The sequence below is a fragment of the Jatropha curcas genome, chromosome 6, assembly GCF_041381405.1.
Source record: "Jatropha curcas cultivar XTBG-Jc1 chromosome 6, XTBG_Jcur_1.0, whole genome shotgun sequence".
NCBI lineage: Eukaryota > Viridiplantae > Streptophyta > Magnoliopsida > Malpighiales > Euphorbiaceae > Jatropha > Jatropha curcas.
The window spans coordinates 28,419,966-28,440,452 of record NC_143156.1 but is presented as its reverse complement, the minus strand read 5'-3'; the positions used below and the strand labels follow the sequence as shown (position 1 = coordinate 28,440,452).

At 31.3% G+C, this 20,487-nt stretch overlaps 1 protein-coding gene, 2 long non-coding RNA genes and 1 pseudogene across 4 annotated transcripts; 2 read left to right on the top strand and 2 right to left on the bottom strand.

Annotated features, from left to right (window-relative positions):
- Nucleotides 1-27: 27 nt before the first annotated feature.
- On the bottom strand, nt 28-2,346 carry LOC149495876 (uncharacterized). The gene is made up of 2 exons (XR_016321205.1): nt 1,930-2,346; nt 28-396 (listed from the first exon to the last, which is right to left on the bottom strand). It is a non-coding gene; the product is annotated as an uncharacterized LOC149495876 (long non-coding RNA).
- A 2,302-nt stretch (nt 2,347-4,648) lies between these two features.
- Nucleotides 4,649-7,844, top strand: LOC105649283 (uncharacterized). The gene is given in 5 exon segments (XM_089723274.1): nt 4,649-5,209; nt 5,212-5,602; nt 5,605-5,931; nt 5,934-7,526; nt 7,600-7,844. Coding segments are annotated over 4 exon segments (2,850 nt in total). The 3' UTR covers nt 7,505-7,526; nt 7,600-7,844.
- Nucleotides 7,845-10,480: 2,636 nt separating this feature from the next.
- On the bottom strand, nt 10,481-12,528 carry LOC110010797 (uncharacterized). The gene is made up of 2 exons (XR_002285807.3): nt 11,775-12,528; nt 10,481-11,149 (listed from the first exon to the last, which is right to left on the bottom strand). It is a non-coding gene; the product is annotated as an uncharacterized LOC110010797 (long non-coding RNA).
- Nucleotides 12,529-16,256: 3,728 nt separating this feature from the next.
- LOC149495875 (receptor-like protein 7) lies at nt 16,257-19,889 on the top strand (annotated as a pseudogene). The gene is made up of 2 exons (XR_016321157.1): nt 16,257-19,564; nt 19,638-19,889. The product of XR_016321157.1 is annotated as a receptor-like protein 7 (transcript).
- The last annotated feature ends 598 nt before the right edge of the window (nt 19,890-20,487 follow it).

The window sequence follows — 20,487 nt, the reverse complement described above, 5'->3', positions numbered from 1 at the left end:
TAAGCTTAAGGCCCCCGAGACCCGTAGTAAGCCTGAAACACTAAAAATTTATTATCTCAATATAATTTTAAACATTCAGCCCATATTATTATGAAAGATAAACCTCAATATTTTATTATTTCTCGGCCCAAGTTTATCTTCTACAGCATTCTATAGTTCGAGCCGAATTTACAATACATCACATTCTAATATGGGCTTACAGAATTATTTTGTCTATGTTAATTTACAGCTAAATATATGTAAATTCTACAACTGCGGAGTCACTAATTCTTTGGTATACATAGCTTTTTATACGCATAATTACATAGTGAAATAATTATAGAACCAGGAAAATTTTCCTATTGCCCTGCGCCGAAGAAACATAGCCTAAACTGGATTAAAGAAAAAACTTACTTCCTGGAAAAAAAAAAAAAAATAAACAAGACATGTGAGTTTTCTAAGAAGTAATACTTATTGCACAACACATGCATTCACACAAATGTATAAATATATCAATCTAGTCATCCGACTAGTTATGTGCTCACGCGACCAATCACACAAATGGCATATCACCAGCACTCACAAGTAATGTCACCTTCAATTAAACAAGCAAGTGGAAATTAGTCAGTGGCGCCACCTGAAACCCCAACGAGCCGTCCTCACACATGGCTCGCCCTCTCATACATGTGCACCAGGGAGCCGATCCCCCATACGGCCAACTGGTCTAATCCTCACTGACCAGTCCTCTCATTATTTTTCCATTCTCTCTTCTCTTTTCCATATTAACAGGAGGCAACTCGGTGGTCTCCATCCAATCTAGATCATCAAGTGCTCACAACAGGAGGCCACCCTGCGGGCTACAATCAAATCTAGATTATCAGGTGCGCAACTACAAGAAGCCATCCTGTGAATTTCCATATAATGTATATCATCAGGTGCACAAGGGGGCGCCGATCTCCCATTTTCCCGGCCGACGGTCAAGTATCATATCATAACCGGATCCATATCACAGACCGTCCTCACAAACCCATGGTGGTCCACTTCATCCCAATTCCACACAAACAAAGCACAACATATCACAACGCAATTAATCAAGTATTGCAATTAAATGCAAACATATTAATCAATTAAACATCGTAACGCAATGCACAATTAGGCATCCAAAATCAAATGCAAATAAATAAGTAATAGTGTTAACAACAAACAATAATAAATCAACAAATAATAATAATGATAAACAATAACAATGAAAATGAATAAATAAATATTCGAATACTTAAATGAATAACAATGATAATAAATAATTAATCAGAGTACTTTATTTATAGAATTTATTTAAATAAACTTATTAATTATATTGTTAATTAAAACTAATCTAAGTTCTACCGAAATTTCGGCAGCATCTCTCCTAAAAATTGGACTATCTACCTGTTAAAATATCAACAGTCTCACAAATATTCAATCCATACGGCCCATCCGTCGGGCAATTAATCAAACAACATTTTCCCATCCTCCTTAATCTCAACATCACCACACAATCCATTTTATACATTACAATAACATTATATCTTAATTAAATTAACAATAAAATTATAAAGCTATTAACTACTCACATCTACCAAATTAAATTAACTACATTAATTAACCACAAATAATAGGGTTAATTTAATTAACTAACATTTCTACCATTAACTTAGCTAGATTAATTAATTACAAATAATAAAATTGATTTCATTACCTAATATTAGTTAATTTAATTAAGTTTAATTAACTAATATTAACTTAATTAATTTAATTAGCTATTATTTCATATCTAAATAACATTAACATTAACACAATTAATGTTAATTAATTAACTACTAACAACATTAACTAACCCAACTAACTAAATTAACTAAATAACCTTAACACTATTAACGTTAATTAATTATGCTAGATCAAATTTCTTACGCGAGTCAAGTAAGGAAGCAGTGACTGCCGGTGATCGAACTTGACTGGCAGTGGCTGAGAGAGGCGGAGAGAGGCGAAGAGAGGCGGCTGGCAGCGAGACTCGCAGCTGGAGCTGCTGCTGTGGGCGCGCCAGACCTGACAGAGGGCCTGACTGCGCGATCTGTGGCGCTGCGTGAGCTAGGACAAGGCGGAACGAGCAACAGAGGTGCTCCGGTGACGAGCGGCAGTGAGAATGGCAGTGGCGCTCAACTGGAGCCGCTGGAGCTGCTGGACAGTGGTGCGAATGCAGGTGCAGGGAAGAAGAAAGGGGAAAGAAAGAAAGAAAGAAAGAAAAGGAAAAGAAGGAGAAGAAGAAGAAGAAAGAAAAGGAGGAGAAGGTGGCGGAGATGGTGTTGCCGGAGATCGGGAAGCGCAGAAAGAAAATGTGGGGAAGGGGAGTGAGGTGCGCTAGAAATAGAAAGAAAGGAAAATTCTAGATGGTTTGGGTCGAACCGGTTCGATTCGGTTCGGTTCGGCCCAAATCTTCGATTTTGTGATTGGTTCACGGCTTTACAATCAGTTTTCGGTTCGGTTTCTCACAGTATTCATACTAAAATATTTATATTAATTTCCAGGCTGTCGGTACATAAAATTCAATTGGAAAATATTTTGAAATTAGAAATTCGGGTTGTTTCATTAACCATCCACAAACCCATACCAAGTTCCAAGATTTGGACTTCAGCCGGGTACACCTGTCCTTGGCTTTCCTTTTTCGGACTAAAATCCCATTATATTTAGAAAATGAATTTTTAAAAAATATTTGTTTATATATCCATTTGAATTCAATAAATATTAAAAATTAAAAATATTGATCCCTAAAATATTAAAAATTTTTAATTTCATTTATAAAACAGTGAACTTTCAATTTTTACTCTCTTAAATTTTGAAAATTTTAGCTTTAGTGAAATCATCTTTTTTTTTTTTTTCTTTTTGGTAATGAGTTTAATTCTATGTCTATAAGTGAAAATTTTAAGTGAATATTTCAATATCTTTTTCTGTTATTTTAAATTTAATTGTCAATCAAACAGTTATTTTTATCAAAACATTTTTGCTTTTAATTGTTACTTACCTAAAAGCTAACAATTAACATCTGACAGCTACTAAAACAACTAACAACTATTAAAATAGTCAATAGCTACTAAAATATCTAAATTTGCCGAAAAAATCTTTAGTCTAATCTACATGTCACATGCCAGACAGAGATTCTATCTATGAATATCTCAATTAGTAGACCATAATGATGGTTGAAGGAAATTTGGTTCGTGAATAATGAGGCAGGAAGACTTGTCTAGGTCATTGGCTGGACTTTAAGATTAAAATTGCTTAACTGGAATGAAAACATAGCATAATGGTTAACTTATCAAAGAATTGTGGAGCAAATAAAGACTTGCATAAGTCTTCAAAGAGTGACTGATTTTGACACAATGTTTCAATTTCATCCTTCTCAATTCTAACAATTGGCTTGTTGAATTTTTTTTTTAAAGAAGAAGAGGAAACTTCATTAATGAAAAGAATGAGAAATAAAAAGAGATTCATCATGAGAAGAGCGTCGACGTGAGAAAAAATTTCAAACTAAATATGAAAATCAGCATAGAAACAAGATACTATCGCTAAAGAATGAGCAGCTTTATTCAACTATCTCTTAACCTAATCAATAGTAACATGATCACTGTTGTTACATAACTCAAACACAATCTCTTGAACAAGATTTGATTGTCTTTTAATCAGAAAGTCACAAGCATATGAAATCCTTATCAATATAATTCTCAATAAAGTACTAATACTAATAAATATAAATAGTTTAACAAATAACAAAAACTTAATAATTTAATAAATAATCAGAATACTTTTGTCCATTGAATTATTTTCCTGATATATGCTTATATAATAATTATTGAGATAACTATGAGAGAATGACGACCAAATATATATATATATATATATATATTTACTTATAATGTGTGCATTTAGTTTTTAATTTATATTAGTTTTGTTCATGAAATTTAAGATTAAACTCACATAATATTTAAGATATATAATGTTAAAACAAATTGAGGAAATATGATCGATGAATATTTAGGTAGGAAGACTTATATTACATTTGCGTAACTATAACGAAAATGTAGCATAATGGTTAACTTATCAAAGAATTTAGAGGCAAAGAAAGACTTGCTCAAGTCTTCGGATAGTGACTGAATTTGACACAACACTTCAGTCTAGTCGTTCTCAGGCTTAACTATTCACTTGTTGATTGACTTTTTTAATTACAGGGTTACAAGTGAAAGGCAAATAAATTTCATCCTTTGCCCAAAGATAAGGATGGATACTCTAATGATTAATTATTCATCATTATTCATGATTTCTAAAAGATAAAATTTAAATTTCTTAATTATTCATCATTAATCATGAGATTTCAACTCCACCGATCTATATAATCCACTTTTATTAAAAATAATTAGAGTAAATTATTCTAATTATTAAAAGAAATTATGAAACAAAGTATAGTGTAATTTATAATAACAATAAAAATAGAATAGAATTACAGTGGCTCTTGCACTAAGTGGTAGAAATTAAAGAGCGAATGTTTAAAATAATTAAAAAAAAAATTGATCATATGGTCTATAAATAGGGCGTGATATATGCTGAAATTGATCATAATTAAATTTGGCAAACACAAAACATGGGTTTTGGTTGCTTACTGTGGCATTTTCAATTTCTCTGCCTCCTTCAATTTCACTTCCATTTTCAATCACTTTCTTCAAAAATTACAAATTCCCCTTTCTCAAATGCAGTTTGCCAGCTTGATCAAAGCAATGCCTTGCTCCAATTCAAAAACTCCTTCTCCATTAGGAGGAGTTATGATCCTTTATTTAAATCTTATCCCAAGACAGATTCATGGAAAGAGGGCACGGATTGTTGCTTCTTTTGGGATGGTGTCAGCTGTGACTTTAATACTGGCTATGTGATTGGGCTTAACCTTTCTAGCAGTATGCTTTACGGTAACTTCCATTCTAATAATTCTCTTTTCGCTCTTCATCATCTTCAAAAACTGGATCTCTCTTCCAATAATTTCAAAAGCTCCACAATTCCATCTCAAATTGGCCATTTGTTGAGCTTGACACACCTTAATCTAAAACATTCAAACTTTGCTAGCCAAATTCCATTAGAAATCGGTCAGCTATCCAATTTGGTTTCTCTTGATCTTTCCTCTAACCCTGGTTTGACATTAGAACCAACTGCTAGTTTTGACAGCTTGTTCGAAACTTTACCAAGTTGCAAGAGTTGGACTTGGGGAGTACAAACCTCTCTTTGGTTTCACCTAATTCATTTATCAATTTATCTTTTTCTTTGTCATCTCTCAGACTTTCATCTTCTGGATTAAGAGGAAAATTTCCAAATAATATAATTCAGCTTCCAAACCTTAAAGTCCTTGATTTATCAGAGAATGAAGGTCTCACTAGCTCCACTTTTATATCAAATTGGAGTATCTCACTCAGCTACTTGTCACTTTCTTGGACTAAAATTCCGATTTATTTAGAAAATGAATTCTTCAAGAATCTGAAGTTGTTGCAAGTACTGGAACTCAATAGTTGCAATTTTATAGGGTGGTCTAATCTTGAATTGTTTGGTAATTTATCAAACTCGCTGTATTGGAGCTTAGAGGTAATGATTTCGCTAGTCAAATTCCATCCTCAATTGGAAAACTTGACAAACTCTATCACTTGGACCTTTCAGAGAATAATTTTAGTGGCCCAATTCCTCCCTCATTTGCAAACCTTAGCTAGCTCTCCTGTTTACTTATGGAAAGCAACAATATCAATGGTCCAATCCCATCTTTCATTGGAAACTATAACCAACTCGGATATTTGTCTATTTCACACAATAATTTTAGTGGCCCAATTCCTCCTTCATTTGCAAACCTTAGCCAGCTCTCCAGTTTACTTATGGAAAGCAACAATATCAATGTACAATTCCATCTTTCATTGGAAGCTGTAACCAACTCGGATATTTGTCTATTTCATACAATAATTTTAGTGGTCCAATTCCTCCCTCATTTGCAAAGCTTAGCCAGCTCTCATATTTAAGTATGGAAAGCAACAATATCAATGGTCCAATTCCTCCAGATATTTGTAGGCTCTCTAGCCTATGGTTGTTGAGTTTGTCTAATAACTTGCTCACTGGTCAAGTATGTCAATTCAAATATAATAATACATTAAGCTATGTTGATCTGAGCCATAACAAGTTGTCTGGCACGGTTCCAAGCTCAATTTTCAATCAGGTGGACTTGACGGTTCTCGTTCTTTCATCAAATGAGAAATTGACAGGAGAAATTCCTTCTGCAGTTTGTGAGTCAAAATCACTCCAAATCCTTGACCTGTCGAGTAACAATTTCAGTGGTCCCATTACACAATGTTTGGGAAACTTCAGCAGTAGACTTTCAGTATTACATCTGGGTATGAACAACTTTAATGGAGTTCTCCCTCAAGTATTTTCAGAAGGCAGTAACGTGAGATATTTGAATTTCAATGGCAACCAACTGCAAGGGAAAATCCCAATGTCTATTTCCAATTGTAAAGATTTGGAAATTTTAGATATGGGCAACAATGAGATAGAGGACACATTCCCTTCTTTTCTACAAACTCTTCCAAAGTTGCAGATTCTACAGCTACGATCCAATAGACTCCATGGTTTGGTCAAAAGCCACTCCATTGCCAACTATCTGTTTCCCAAGCTACGGATTTTGGACCTCTCCAACAACAATTTCAGCGGACCTTTGCCTTCATATTATTTCAATAATTTCGATGCAATGATCAATGTTGATCAGCATATGACATACATGGGAGCACCAAACGACTCCTATGATTATTCTGTGAGGTTGACATGGAAAGGATTGGAAATTGAGTTGGTGAAAATCCAAACTCTTTTAACAACCATTAATTTGTCAGGTAATAACTTCACAGGAAAAATTCCCAAGTCAGTTGGAAAGCTTAAAGGACTTAAGCAGCTCAACATGTCTCACAATCATCTCACAGGCAATATTGAACCATCAATAGGAAATTTGACCAATCTGGAATCTTTAGACCTCTCTTCAAATAATCTTACTGGAAGGATTCCGATCCAATTGGCAACTTTGACATCCCTCGCAGTATTTTCTGTTTCGCATAATCAACTTGAAGGACCCATACCTATAGGCCCTCAGTTCAACACATTTGATAATAGCTCGTATGAAGGAAACACAAGACTGTGTGGATTTCCACTGCAAAAGGCTTGCAATTCTGGTGAAAGGCAACAAGTCACGACACCATCAGGCGAAGAAGTTTCAAACTCTGATGAAAATGGATTTGGATGGAAATCTGTTTTCACGGGATATGCATTTGGAGCAGTGTTTGGTCTCGCAATGGGATACCTTGTGTTCAGAACAAGAAAACCTACTTGGTTGGTGAAGGTGATTGAAGGTGAAGGACATCCAAGGCTGAAAAGAAGTATCAACATCACCTGCAGTTCTTATCAGAGAAGAAGAAGAAGAAGAAATTAGTGAATGGAATTGCTTTCTGAAGGTAAGTTTTATTATCTGTCTTCATATCAAATTAACAAGATTTTTATTTCATGATGAACTTTGGACTTTGTTAGGTAAGTCAAATGATGAATAAGCAGATGGTGCATTTGCATGCCAAGTGGAAAGAAGAGATCTCTTCTGTTGCTCCAGAATCAAATGCGTTACTTGGAACATCTACAACAAAGCTCTTTTAAATTTTTTTAAGCTATAATTTCCTCTCATTTTTTTTTTTTGTTGTTTTTCTCTTCTTTTTTTTTCTGTGTGTCTATATATGTAAAATAATTTTAAAGTCAGACTTGATTTGTCACTTGAAATAAAATTCAAATCATGTTAAAAAGAAAATCCACAATTAAGAAATAGTTATTTCTTGCCGGAGGAGACTAAAGCCACCTTGCTCTAAGGTTCCATGATTATGAAAGTTGTTGGGTTTGCTTGTCTCTTTCCAAAATTGCAGAAGGGAGAGAGTTGGGTGTCCTAATTTAGTTCCCGAGATACAAATAAATTTGCCAGCATAAACTTAGTATTTCCCTCTGTGTGATAAGAATCACTATATAAACCTGTCATAAATTTTATATGCAACGACAAATGATATAGTACAAATTGGAAATTGATATTGCGTTTTTTCAAAAAATTTTCCGTCACTAGAAGATACTAAGTGAAAACTAAAAAATAGTTTAGTATGTTTTTCATTAATTTAATAAAATTCTCTAGTTATTTTGAACAAAGCGATTTTTTTTTTTTTTTTTTTTTTTGTTGACGGATGAACATAATTAACTATTTAATATTTTTTTTAAAAAAAAAAAGAGGAATGAACTCATTAATTAGAAAAAATCTCAGGAATTAAATAATAATTTATCCTATTTAATTAAATAATCGTATTAACTCATTTTCATGTCTCTGAGTATAAAATTCATGATGATGAACTCCATATTGACTGTAACTTTCCTTTTTATATAGACTAATACGAAAATGAGTCATAGCATATGATGTGTTTATGTTTATAATGGGATTGAATAATTAACTAACTAATACCTACGTATGTTTAGCTTGATATAATTGTAAATTTGTAACAAAAGTCAAAAACTCACATTTTTCTCTATTTTTTTTATTTTTTGAAATTTTAACAAAACAAATGTTGACTCATTAACTTAACTAGTTGCTTCTATGATGCTACTAATTATGCTATTCAAATAAATTTAAATTGTTTTAAAATACTCTTAAAGATGACCAATAAAAAATTACAGTTTATTAATTGATTGGATATAATTTATTTTTTAATAAATATATATGATAAATAAGACATTTAAAATTTTTATATTTTATTTTTCAAAGTTATTATTTATTTGAAATTTTTGCATATTCATGGCGTAATTAATATATTATTACGGTGAGTCTCCGGTTGGTCCCAAAAGGCAGAATCCTCTTCGCCTCGCGTGGATGGTGGAATTGTCGTTCAATTTTCTATCAGTTCGCTTTAAGACCCAGTTCATAATTTTTGGTAATAAATTCCAAATTTGAAAATTTTAGTTAAATTAGTTGATTTCGAATAAATAGTTAATTAAAAAGCAATCATAGGATCTTGGAATGCAAATATATAATTTCCTTAATTAATAGATATGATTGATCCATATATAAATTGAAATGGTATTGAGGAAGATGGGGATTGGCAGAATACTTCAAGAATAATTAAAATTACTTGCAACGGTGCTTAAAGAATATTATTTCAAAGAAAAATTATTGAAGGATAATATAGTTAAACTATAAATCAAATGAAGTGGTGAATTAAATTCTCGGTGTAGTAAACATAGTATATAAGTTTAAGCAAGGGAGAACCTAGTATTTGATGGACAGTAGCTATTGCAGATAATTGATACCATTTTATATATAAACTAAAGTAATAATGGACATACATATATTTTCAATGTTTTTATATGATTAGTGTCGGTTATATCTAGAAAAGGAATTTTTATGTCAAGACGGAGAAGAGTACACGAAGCTTTGATTGATACATAGTTAAAGTTGTAAATTGGGTTACTTAGAAGATGCTTTTCTTAAATTATAATTTAATTGAACCATCGATTCTTAATAGCTAGTCTAGAATTTAATAAATATTATAGTTGAGATATTTGGGTGTATATTATTGGAAGCAGTTGATATCCTAAGTAAAGAATGATTGAGAGCAGTTGAAACTTACTTTAATTCGTAAATTTATAGTTGAGATATTTGGGTGATAATGTTGATGTTTAAGGAGGATGGGTAGCCCAACAGATAGGCTGTGTGAATTGAGTAAATGTTTAGATGAATAAAAAATGGTTATGGCAATCGGGATAGTTGTTGTCAATCCATAATTCTATTTTCTAATTCAAAGTCAAGGGAGAATGCCGCTGCTGAATACCACATCAAGGTGACAGGATTCGAACCTATGGCCCTCTGTACCCCTCCCCAATGGATGGACTTTCAGAATTTATTACTGAATTATAGTTTTAAGCAGGTGGTTTACTTCAATTTCTAAGGAAAGTTCCACCGAAATTTCGAAAATTATGAAAGGATATGTTTCATTTCTACAAATCCCAACTGCTCGAAAATTCTCTATTTCAAATTTTTACCAATTTACAATTAAATTTTGATAAATCTAAAGATAATTATGAATTTGTTTGGCAAAATTAGCTATTTTATTATTTGTTAATTGTTTTGATAGCGCTTAACTTTTAGCAATTTAAGTGACCTTTTATATACAAAAAGCTAAAAGCTAAATATTACACGGATTAAGTTTTTATAAAACGCTATACTCTAAAAGCTAGTTCAAATGCTATTGGCAAACGCAACCTACATTTATAATTTTAATAACAATTAAAAAAAAAAGATTCTACATTCCACGATAAAGGTTTGCAACTGTTTTTTTTTTTTTTTTTTTTTTTTTTTTTTTTTTTTGAATAACAAAAAAGGCACGTGAAATACACATAGCATAAAATACAAACTATATAAACATATAATTTTTAATCTAAACATATATTTTTAACATCGTAATGCAATGCACAATTAGACATCTCTATTCAAATGCAAACAAATAAATAAATAGTATTAACAATAAACAACAATAATAAAATAAATAATAACAATAATAAACAATAATGATGAAAATAGATAGATAATTAAATACATAAATGAATACTAATGATAATAATAATATAAGTAGAGATAAAGAATTAATCTAATTAAAACTATTAATTATATTATTAATTAAGACTAGCCTATATTCTATCAAAATTTCGGCAGGACCTCCCCTAAAATTTGACTTTCCACCGGTTTAGACAATATCAAATAACACTAAATACTTTTCAATCAATACACATACAGCCCATCTATCGCGCAATCAAACAAATTTATTTCCCTTCCTCCATCCAAAGCAATCACATTAATATTTAATCGTCAATGCCAAACTTTAACTTACTATATAATGCTAGCAAAATAAATAAAAAAGCAAATTAGTGAAAATAGCTATTTGCTTAACATAAATTCTACTAGTTAAAACTATCCAACTGTATACTATTAACAATCATATACATCTATAACTTATATATTCCTTGTCATAATTAACTGGGTCTCATGATTCAGTTTATTGACCTGTAAAAATTTTTACACATCAAAATAGTAAGAAAATCTTAAAAGTACACTCGTTATATAAATTTGTCCTTCTAAAACAACACAAGATCTCAAGGTAGTTGCTGCCGATATACAAAAATTCAGAGTTCTCCTATGCTGAAATCATAGATTACCCACCAATTAACCAATCCCTTGCAAAAATTAAACTTACAACCCCATATGTACTATATCCAGCAATACTTTATAGGAATAATTAAAAATAGTTGCTGCCGTTTCAAGAAAATTCTCATTTTTGTTCTATCTCGATCATTAAACCTTTACATTAACAACAAGTTATGAAAGACATAGTTCTACCACCAAATATGGACTTAACTCAACAAAAACTATAATCTTCTTTAGCTAGAGGCTGCCACTTTAAATTCAATACTCAATTCTAATCTAAAGCTACATTAATCACTTCAAAACACTCACAAGAATGTGTTTTAATTATAGTTAGTAAATAAAATCAAACCTTTTCCTATAATTTGCATAAATAGAATATATAGGGATTTAATCCTTACTCTAGCTTGACTAATACATTGAAATTCCATATCCTAGCACAAAGAATTCACAAAATATGCAAAAAGGAAGTTAGAGATGAGCTTACCTAGCTGTAAAACGAGCTGAAAATTGGAATTTTTCGGTTAAAATGACCGAAATTTGCTCTACTACCCAAGATCTGATTCTTCCGGCATTAGCTTGGCCAGAGCTGGAGAGGATCGTGGCCGGTGAGGTAGCTAGAGGGAATGGAAGAGCTCAACCGGTCGATCCTTAGCTGGTTTCGCTGGAGGAGCAGAGAAACGATGAGTCGACTGTCCCAAACGCAGCAAATCGTGATCGTAGCTCATCGTTTTGCTGCGCCAACCGGAAACAGAAGAGAGAATGCGAGAAAGGAAGAGACCGAAGCTTCATCGCTGATCGCTGGTATTGGAGTCGCTAGAAAATCGAGTGAGCTGCGACGTGATTTTCCGATCGGACGAAATCGCAGGTCCCTGCGATAGCTGCGCTCGCCAAAGACGAAAGGAGAGAGAGAGGAAGAGAGACTGGAGCTGCGGTGAGGCGGCGGCGTGGCAAGGAGGTCCGGCGAGGAGGCGCTGGTTCTGGCGGTCGGAAAAATGAGACCAAGGGGAGGGGGAGCTACTGAGGTCGGCGTTCCAGAGAGGGAAGGAAGAAGAAGAAAGAAAACAAATGAGAAAGAAAATATGAGTTTCTAGACTATTCCGGTTCAATTCGAACCGATTTGGTCCAAATCAGTAATTTGACTCGATTTTTATTTGGTTTACGGATTTTCACCTGGTTTTTGAAAAATTCAAATTGGTTTTTGGGTTCGGTTAGATTTATTTTTAATTATTTTACTTAAGTTTCAGAACATTTCCTTATTTTACTCAATAATAATAAAAACAATAATAATAATGATATTTGATTTTAGAATAATTAATTTATATGGTAATTACACTCACATATATTTATAATAGATCAGTTGTTGGAGTTCGATATTATTTTTCGAAAATTTTAAGTGTTCTCAAATCGAAATTTCTAATAATATATTTTTGGGTTTGGACCCAATTGGTAAATTTAGGCTCGAATCAAGACTGTATTATATTCATAGCCCACACAGTCAAGATTTTTGATTTTTAATTTAATAAAAATTTAAAAGTTTCAAAAATAAAAATTCGGTGATTTCAACTTGAGAAGACTATTCCTTCATTAAAAATACAAATAGAGTTGTCTTCATGCATTCATGGATTCTTGCTGCAATCAACTTGTGGAAGAAGCAATTTAAATAAATTAAACATTATGCATTGATTGCAAACGAACAAAGAGATGGCTTAAATAGATTTCTTTTTTAACAAAAAATTTAAAAAAAAAAACATGACTATTATAAATCTATAATTGAATTATTTGTATTTCTTTAAAATTTGTAATAATTTCTGCTAATTATATATCTGATTAATTTACAGTATGATTTTTCTTACTCTGAAATTTATAGTATGTTTAATTCATAAATCAATTAATTTATCAGTATATTAAAATAATAGATGGACATATCATATATAGAGCTATTGCAACACTCACCAAGGGACTGGTTCCTCTAGAATTTTACTTTTTCAAATAAATTTATTTTCTTTATTTCATTACATCCAAATATAAGAGTGGAAAATAATTATGGAAAAAAATTAACAATTTCTCAATATTTTTCACTATTATTTTCGTTCCTTATTAGTTATGACTAGCAGGTTTATTTTTTTTAATTCCTTAGCATTTATTATTGATTTATCTATTCATTAAAAGCACATTTTACACAATAAAAAATAAAACTAAAATTATACATTTCGTGTAATGCGTAGACACATAATTAGTTATTATTTGAAATTGTAGAATATAAAATATTATTGATTTATCCAATCTAACTTCAACCTAACTTCGAAGGCTTAGCATCTAGCCCAAAACTTAACCATCCACAAACCCGTACCAAGTGCCAAGAATTGGATTTCAGCCAGGTAGACCTGTCTTTGGTTTTTCCTTTCTCCGACTAAAATTCCATTATATTTAGAAAATGAATTTTTAAATATTTTTTAATTTTTTAAAAATATTTATTTATATATCCATTTGAATTCAAGAAATATTAAAAATTAAAAATATTGATCCGTAAAATATGAAAAATTTTTAATTTTATTTATGAAACAATGAACTTTTTTTAATTTTTACTCCCTTAAATTTTGAAAATTTAGGTTTAGTGAAATCATCTTTTTTTTTTTCTTTTTTGTAATGAGTTTAATTCTATGACTATAAGTGAATATTTTAATGTCCTTTTTTGTTATTTTAAATTTAAATTATCAATTAAACAGTTATTTTTATCGAAACACTTTTTTTTTCAATTGCTACTTAGCTAAAAGCTAACAACTAACATTTAACAACTGCTAAAACAGCTAACTATTAAAATAATTAATAACTGTAAAAATAGCTAAATTTGCTGAACCGATCCTTTGTCTAATTTACACGTCACGCTATCTATGAATTTCTCGATTAATAGACATTAATTATGGTTGAAAGAAATTTGGTTCGTGAATAATGAGGAAGGAAGACTTGTATAAGTCATTGGCTGGACTTTAAGATTAAAATTGCTTGGCTGGAATGAAAACATAGCATAATGGTTAACTTATTAAAGAATTGTGGAGCAAATAAAGACTTGCATAAGTCTTCAAAGAACGACTGATTTTGACACAATGCTTCAATTTCGTCCTTCTCAATTTTAACAATTCACTTGTTGATTGTCTTTTTTTTTTTTTTTTTAGAGAAGAAAAGGAAACTTTATTAATGAATAGAACCAGAAATAAAAAGAGATTCAACATAAGAAAAGAAGCTTCTCATGAGAAGAACTCTCAAATTACATATGAAAACCAGTATAGAAACATGATAATATTGCTAAAGCATGAGAAGCTTTATTTACCGATCTCCTAACCTAATCAATAGTAACATGATCACTGTTGTTACACAATCTCTAGAACAAGATCTGATTGTCTTTTAATCAGAGGATTATAGTGATTTGCAAAATAAACCTTTGCATGTAATAAGCATATAAAATCCTTATCAACATAATTCTCAATAAAGTACTAATACTAATAAATATAAATAGCTTAACAAATAACAAAAACTTAATAATTTAATAAATAATAAAAATTAATCAGAATTCTTTTGTCCATTGAATTATTTTCCTGATATATCCTTATATAATAATTATAATAATTATTGAGACAACTATAAGAGAACGATGACTAAATATAATTTTTTTCCTTTACTTATAATATGTGCACTTATTTTTTAATTTATATTTGTTTTGTTCATGAAATTTAGATTAAACTTAAACTAACATAACATTTAAGATATATAATGTTAAAAGAAATTTGAACTCACCTTCAAAATCATCGTTTTACCTTATTATATATACACGATGTAACACTTTACCATTAAACTAAAAAAAGAATTATTATTAGGCAGTTATAGTAATTAAATCATCGTTTTTCTTAATGTAATTATCAATTCGATCGTAACTATTGTCAAAACCAACATTTTTCTCTCCTTTTGTTTTTCTTTTTCCATCCACTTCACAAGTGACATCCAGACATAGTTTAGCTACGAATTTCTTAGTTTGTAGATTTTAAATATCATATTCATTAAAAAATTATGGTTTGGAGGAAATATGATCGATGAATATTACATTTGCATGACCGTAACGAAAACGTAGCATAATGGTTAATTTATCAAAGAATTTAGAGGCAAAGAAAGACTTGCATAAGTCTTCGGATAGTGACTGAATTTGACACAACACTTCAGTCTAGTCGTTCTCAGGCTTAACTATTCGCTTGTTGATTGACTTTTTTAATTAGAGGGTTATAAGTGATAGGCAAATAAATTCCATCCTTTGCCTGAAGATAAGGATCGATACTCTAATAATATCCCTACGTGGTACATGGCGTAGGGAAAAACTTATTTATACTCTGTTTATATCTCCACCTATAAACTAAACTAATAAAATTTAATATTTTTTATTGAAATGAGAGTATTTCTGTTCATACATTTAGAAAAAAAAAAGTCGAAATAATTTTTAAAAAAATCCCTAATTTCATTTGCTTGGTCTATAAATGAGGTCATGCACCGGATCTAGACAAAATTTTTCCATATAGTGCATGCATGCAAGACTTGAAAAGTTCTTACCTTCTTAGATGTACTTTCATTTTATTTTGGCTTTAATTATGAGCTGTTCAAAAATACAAAAAAATATCAGTCTAGCTTATTATTCTGAATTCTTTTTTTTTTTTTTTGAAAACCTTGAGGATTTTTCAAAAAAAAAATGAAAAACTCTGAGAAAAAGATTGATAATGCAGAAACAGAAACCAACATAATTTCTAAAAGATAAAATTTATAATCCACTTTTGTTAAAAATAATTAGAGTAAATTATTCTAACTATTAAAAAAAATTATGAAACAAAGTATAGTGTAACTTATAATAACAATAAAAATAGAATAGAATTACAGTGGCTCTTGCACTAAGTGGTAGAAATTAAAGAGCGAATGTTTAAAATAATTAGAAAAAAAAGAAAAAGGAGACAGAACATTATCATGATTCAAACAAATAGGGAATCATGTGGTCTATAAATATGGAGTGATATATACTGAAATTGATCATAATTAAATTTGGCAAACACAAAACATGGGTTTTGGTTGCTTACTGCGGCATTTTCAATTTCTCTGCCTCCTTCTATTTCACTTCCATTTTCAATCTCTTTCTTCAAATATTACAAATTCCCCTTTCTCAAATGTAGTTTGCCAGCTTGATCAAAGCAATGCCTTGCTCCAATTCAAAAACTCCTTCTCCATTGACGGGAGTTATCATCCTTTTATTAATTCTAATCCCAAGACAGATTCATGGAAAGAGGGCACAGTTTGTTGCTTCTTTTGGGATGGTGTCAGTTGTGACTTTAATACTGGCTATGTGATTGGGCTTAACCTTTCTAGCAGTATGCTTTACGGTAACTTCCATTCTAATAATTCTCTTTTCACTCTTCATCATCTTCAAAAACTAGATCTCTCTTGCAATAATTTCAGAGGCTCCATAATTCCATCTCAAATTGGCCATTTGTTGAGCTTGACACACCTTAATCTAAATTATTCAAACTTTGCTAGCCAAATTCCATTAGAAATCGGTCAGCTATCCGATTTGGTTTCTCTTGATCTTTCCCTTAACTCTGGTTTGACATTAGAAACAACTGCTAGTTTTGACAAGCTTATTCGAAACTTAACCAAGTTGCAAGAATTGGACCTGAGGTTTGCAAACCTGTCTTTGGTTTCTCCTAATTCCTTTATCAATTTATCTACTTCTTTGTCATCCCTCAGACTCTCATCTTGTAGTTTGAGAGGAAAATTTCGAGACAGTATAATTCAGCTTCCACATCTCGAAGTCTTAGACTTAGCGTATAATGAAGGCCTCAATGGCTCTTTTCCAACATCAAATTGGAGTCTTTCACTCTACCATTTGTCTCTTTCTTGGACTGAAATTCCAGTATATTTAGAAAATGAATTTTTCAAAAATCTAAATTTGTTAGAATAACTGCAACTTGTAAGTTGCAATTTCATAGGGTCTAATCTTGCATTGTTTGGTAATTTATCAAAACTCACTGAGTTGGATCTATCGTCTAATAATCGTTGGTCAAATTCCATTAGAAATCGGTCAACTATCTAATTTGATTTCTCTTGATCTTTCCTGGAACAGTCTTTTAATACAAACAACTACTAGTTTTAACAAGCTTGTTCGAAACTTTACCAAGTTGCAACAGTTGGACTTGGGGTTTACAAACCTCTCTTTAGTTTCACCTAATTCATTTATCAATTTATCTTCTTCTTTGTCATCTCTCAGACTTTCATCTTCTGGATTAAGAGGAAATTTTCCAAATAATATAATTCAGCTTCCAAACCTTGAAGTCCTTGATTTATCAAAGAATGAAGGTCTCACTAGCTCCACTTTTATATCAAATTGGAGTATCTCACTCAGCTACTTGTCACTTTCTTGGACTAAAATTCCGATTTATTTAGAAAATGAATTCTTCAAGAATCTGAAGTTGTTGCAAGTACAGGAACTCAATAGTTGCAATTTTATAGGGTGGTCTAATCTTGAATTGTTTGGTAATTTATCCAAACTCGCTGTATTGGGGCTTAGTGGTAATAATTTCACTGGTCAAATTCCATCCTCAATTGGAAAACTTGACAAACTCTTTTGGTTGGACCTTACATACAATAATTTTAGTGGCCCAATTCCTCTCTCATTTGCAAACCTTAGCCAGCTCTCCTATTTATATATGGAAAGCAACAATATCAATGGTCCAATTCCATCTTTCATTGGAAAATATAACCAACTCCAATTTTTGTACCTTTTATACAATAATTTTAGTGGTCCAATTCCTTCAGATATTTGCAGGCTCTCCAGCCTTATGTACTTGAGTTTGTCTAATAACTTGCTCACTGGTCAAGTATGTCAATTCAAATATAATAATACATTAAGCTATGTTGATCTGAGCCATAACAAGTTGTCTGGCACAGTTCCAAGCTCAATTTTCAATGAGGTGGACTTGAGGGTTCTCATTCTTTCATCAAATAAGAAATTGACAGGAGAGATTCCTTCTGCAGTTTGTGAGTTAAAATCACTCCAAATCCTCGACCTGTCGAGTAACAATTTCAGTGGTCCCATTCCACAATGTTTGGGAAACTTCAACTGTAGCCTTTCAGTATTACATCTGGGTATGAATAACTTTAATGGAGTTCCCCCTCAAGTATTTTCAGAATGCAGTAACGTGAGATATTTGAATTTCAATGGCAACCAACTGCAAGGGAAAATCCCAACGTCTATTTCCAATTGTAAAGATTTGGAAATTTTTGATATGGGCAACAATGAGATAGAGGACACATTCCCTTCTTTTCTACAAACTCTTCAAAAGTTGCAGATTCTACAGCTACGATCCAATAGACTCTGTGGTTTGGTGAAAAGCCACTCCATTGCCAACTATCTGTTTCCCAAGCTACGGATTTTGGACCTCCAACAACAATTTCAGCGGACCTTTGCCTTCATATTATTTCAATAATCTCGATGCAATGATCAATGTTGATCAAAATATGACATACATGGGATCACCAAACTACTCCTCTTATGATTATTCTGTGAGCTTGACATTGAAAGGATTTGAAATTGAGTTGGTGAAAATCCAAACTCTTTTAACAACCATTAATTTGTCAGGTAATAACTTCACAGGAAAAATTCCCAAGTCAATTGGAAAGCTTAAAGCACTTAAGCAGCTCAATGTGTCTCATAATCATCTCACAGGCAACATTGAACCATCAATAGGAAATTTGACCAATCTAGAAACTTTAGACCTCTCTTCAAATAATCTTACTGGAAGGATTCCGATCCAATTGGCAACTTTGACATCCCTCGAAGTATTTCGTGTTTCGCATAATCAACTTGAAGGACCCATACCTACGGGCCCTCAGTTCAACACATTTGATAATAGCTCGTACGAAGGAAACACAAGACTGTGTGGATTTCCACTGGAAAAGGCTTGTAATTCTGGTGAAAGGCAACAAGTAACGACCCCATCAGGCGAAGGAGATTCAAACTCTGATGAAAATGGATTTGGATGGAAATCTGTTTTCACGGGATATGCATTTGGAGCAGTGTTTGGTCTCGCAATGGGATACCTTGTGTTCAGAACAAGAAAACCTGCTTGGTTGGTGAAGCTGATTGAAGTTGAAGGACATCTAAGGCTGAAAGAAGTATCAACAACACCTGCATATCTTATCAAAGAAGAAGAAGAAGAAGAAATTAGTAAATGGAATTGCTTTCTGAAGGTAAGTTTTAATATCTGTCTTCATATCTAATTAACAAGATTTTTATTTCATGATGAACTTTGGACTTTGTTAGGTAAATCAAATGATGAATAAGCAGATGGTGCATTTGCATGCCAAGTGGAAAGAAGAGATCTCTTCTGTTGCACCAGAATCAAATGCGCTACTTGGAACATCTACAACAAAGCTCTTTTCAATTTTTTAAGCTATAATTTCCTCTCTGTTTTTTGTTGTTTTTCTCTTCTTTTTTCTGTGTGTGTCTATATATGTAAAATAATTTTAAAGTCAGACTTGATTTGTCACTTGAAATAAAATTCAAATTAACTAACTGATACCTACGTATGTTTAGCTTGATATAATTGTAAATTTGTAACAAAAAAAAAATCAAAAACTCACATTTTTCTCTTTTTTTTTTTTATTTTTTGAAATTCTAACAAATCAAATGTTGACTCATTAACTTAACTAGTTGCTTCTATGATGCTACTAATTATGCTATTCAAAGAAATTGCAATGCACGAAATTAAATTGTTCCATTTATAACAAACACACAATTTAAGAATTAGATTTAACTATATATATAATTTATATTCTATATAAAAGTGGGAATGAGGGAGAGTAATGCGATTACCTATATCACTCTTAATGAAATTTAAAATGTTCTAAAATACCCTTAATGATGGCCAATTAAAAAATTACAGTTTATTAGTTGATTGGGTATAATTGATTTTTTAATTTATGTTTTAATAAATATATATGATAAATAAGACATTGGAAATTTTTGTATTTTATTTTTTGAATTTATTATTTATTTGATTTCATTTTGAATATAATTTAAAGTATTTTATTTAGGAAAGAGATAAACATAGAAAAAATGTATTTTTTATTAATACTTTTTCTTCTTTATGTTTGTATGATTTGATTTGATA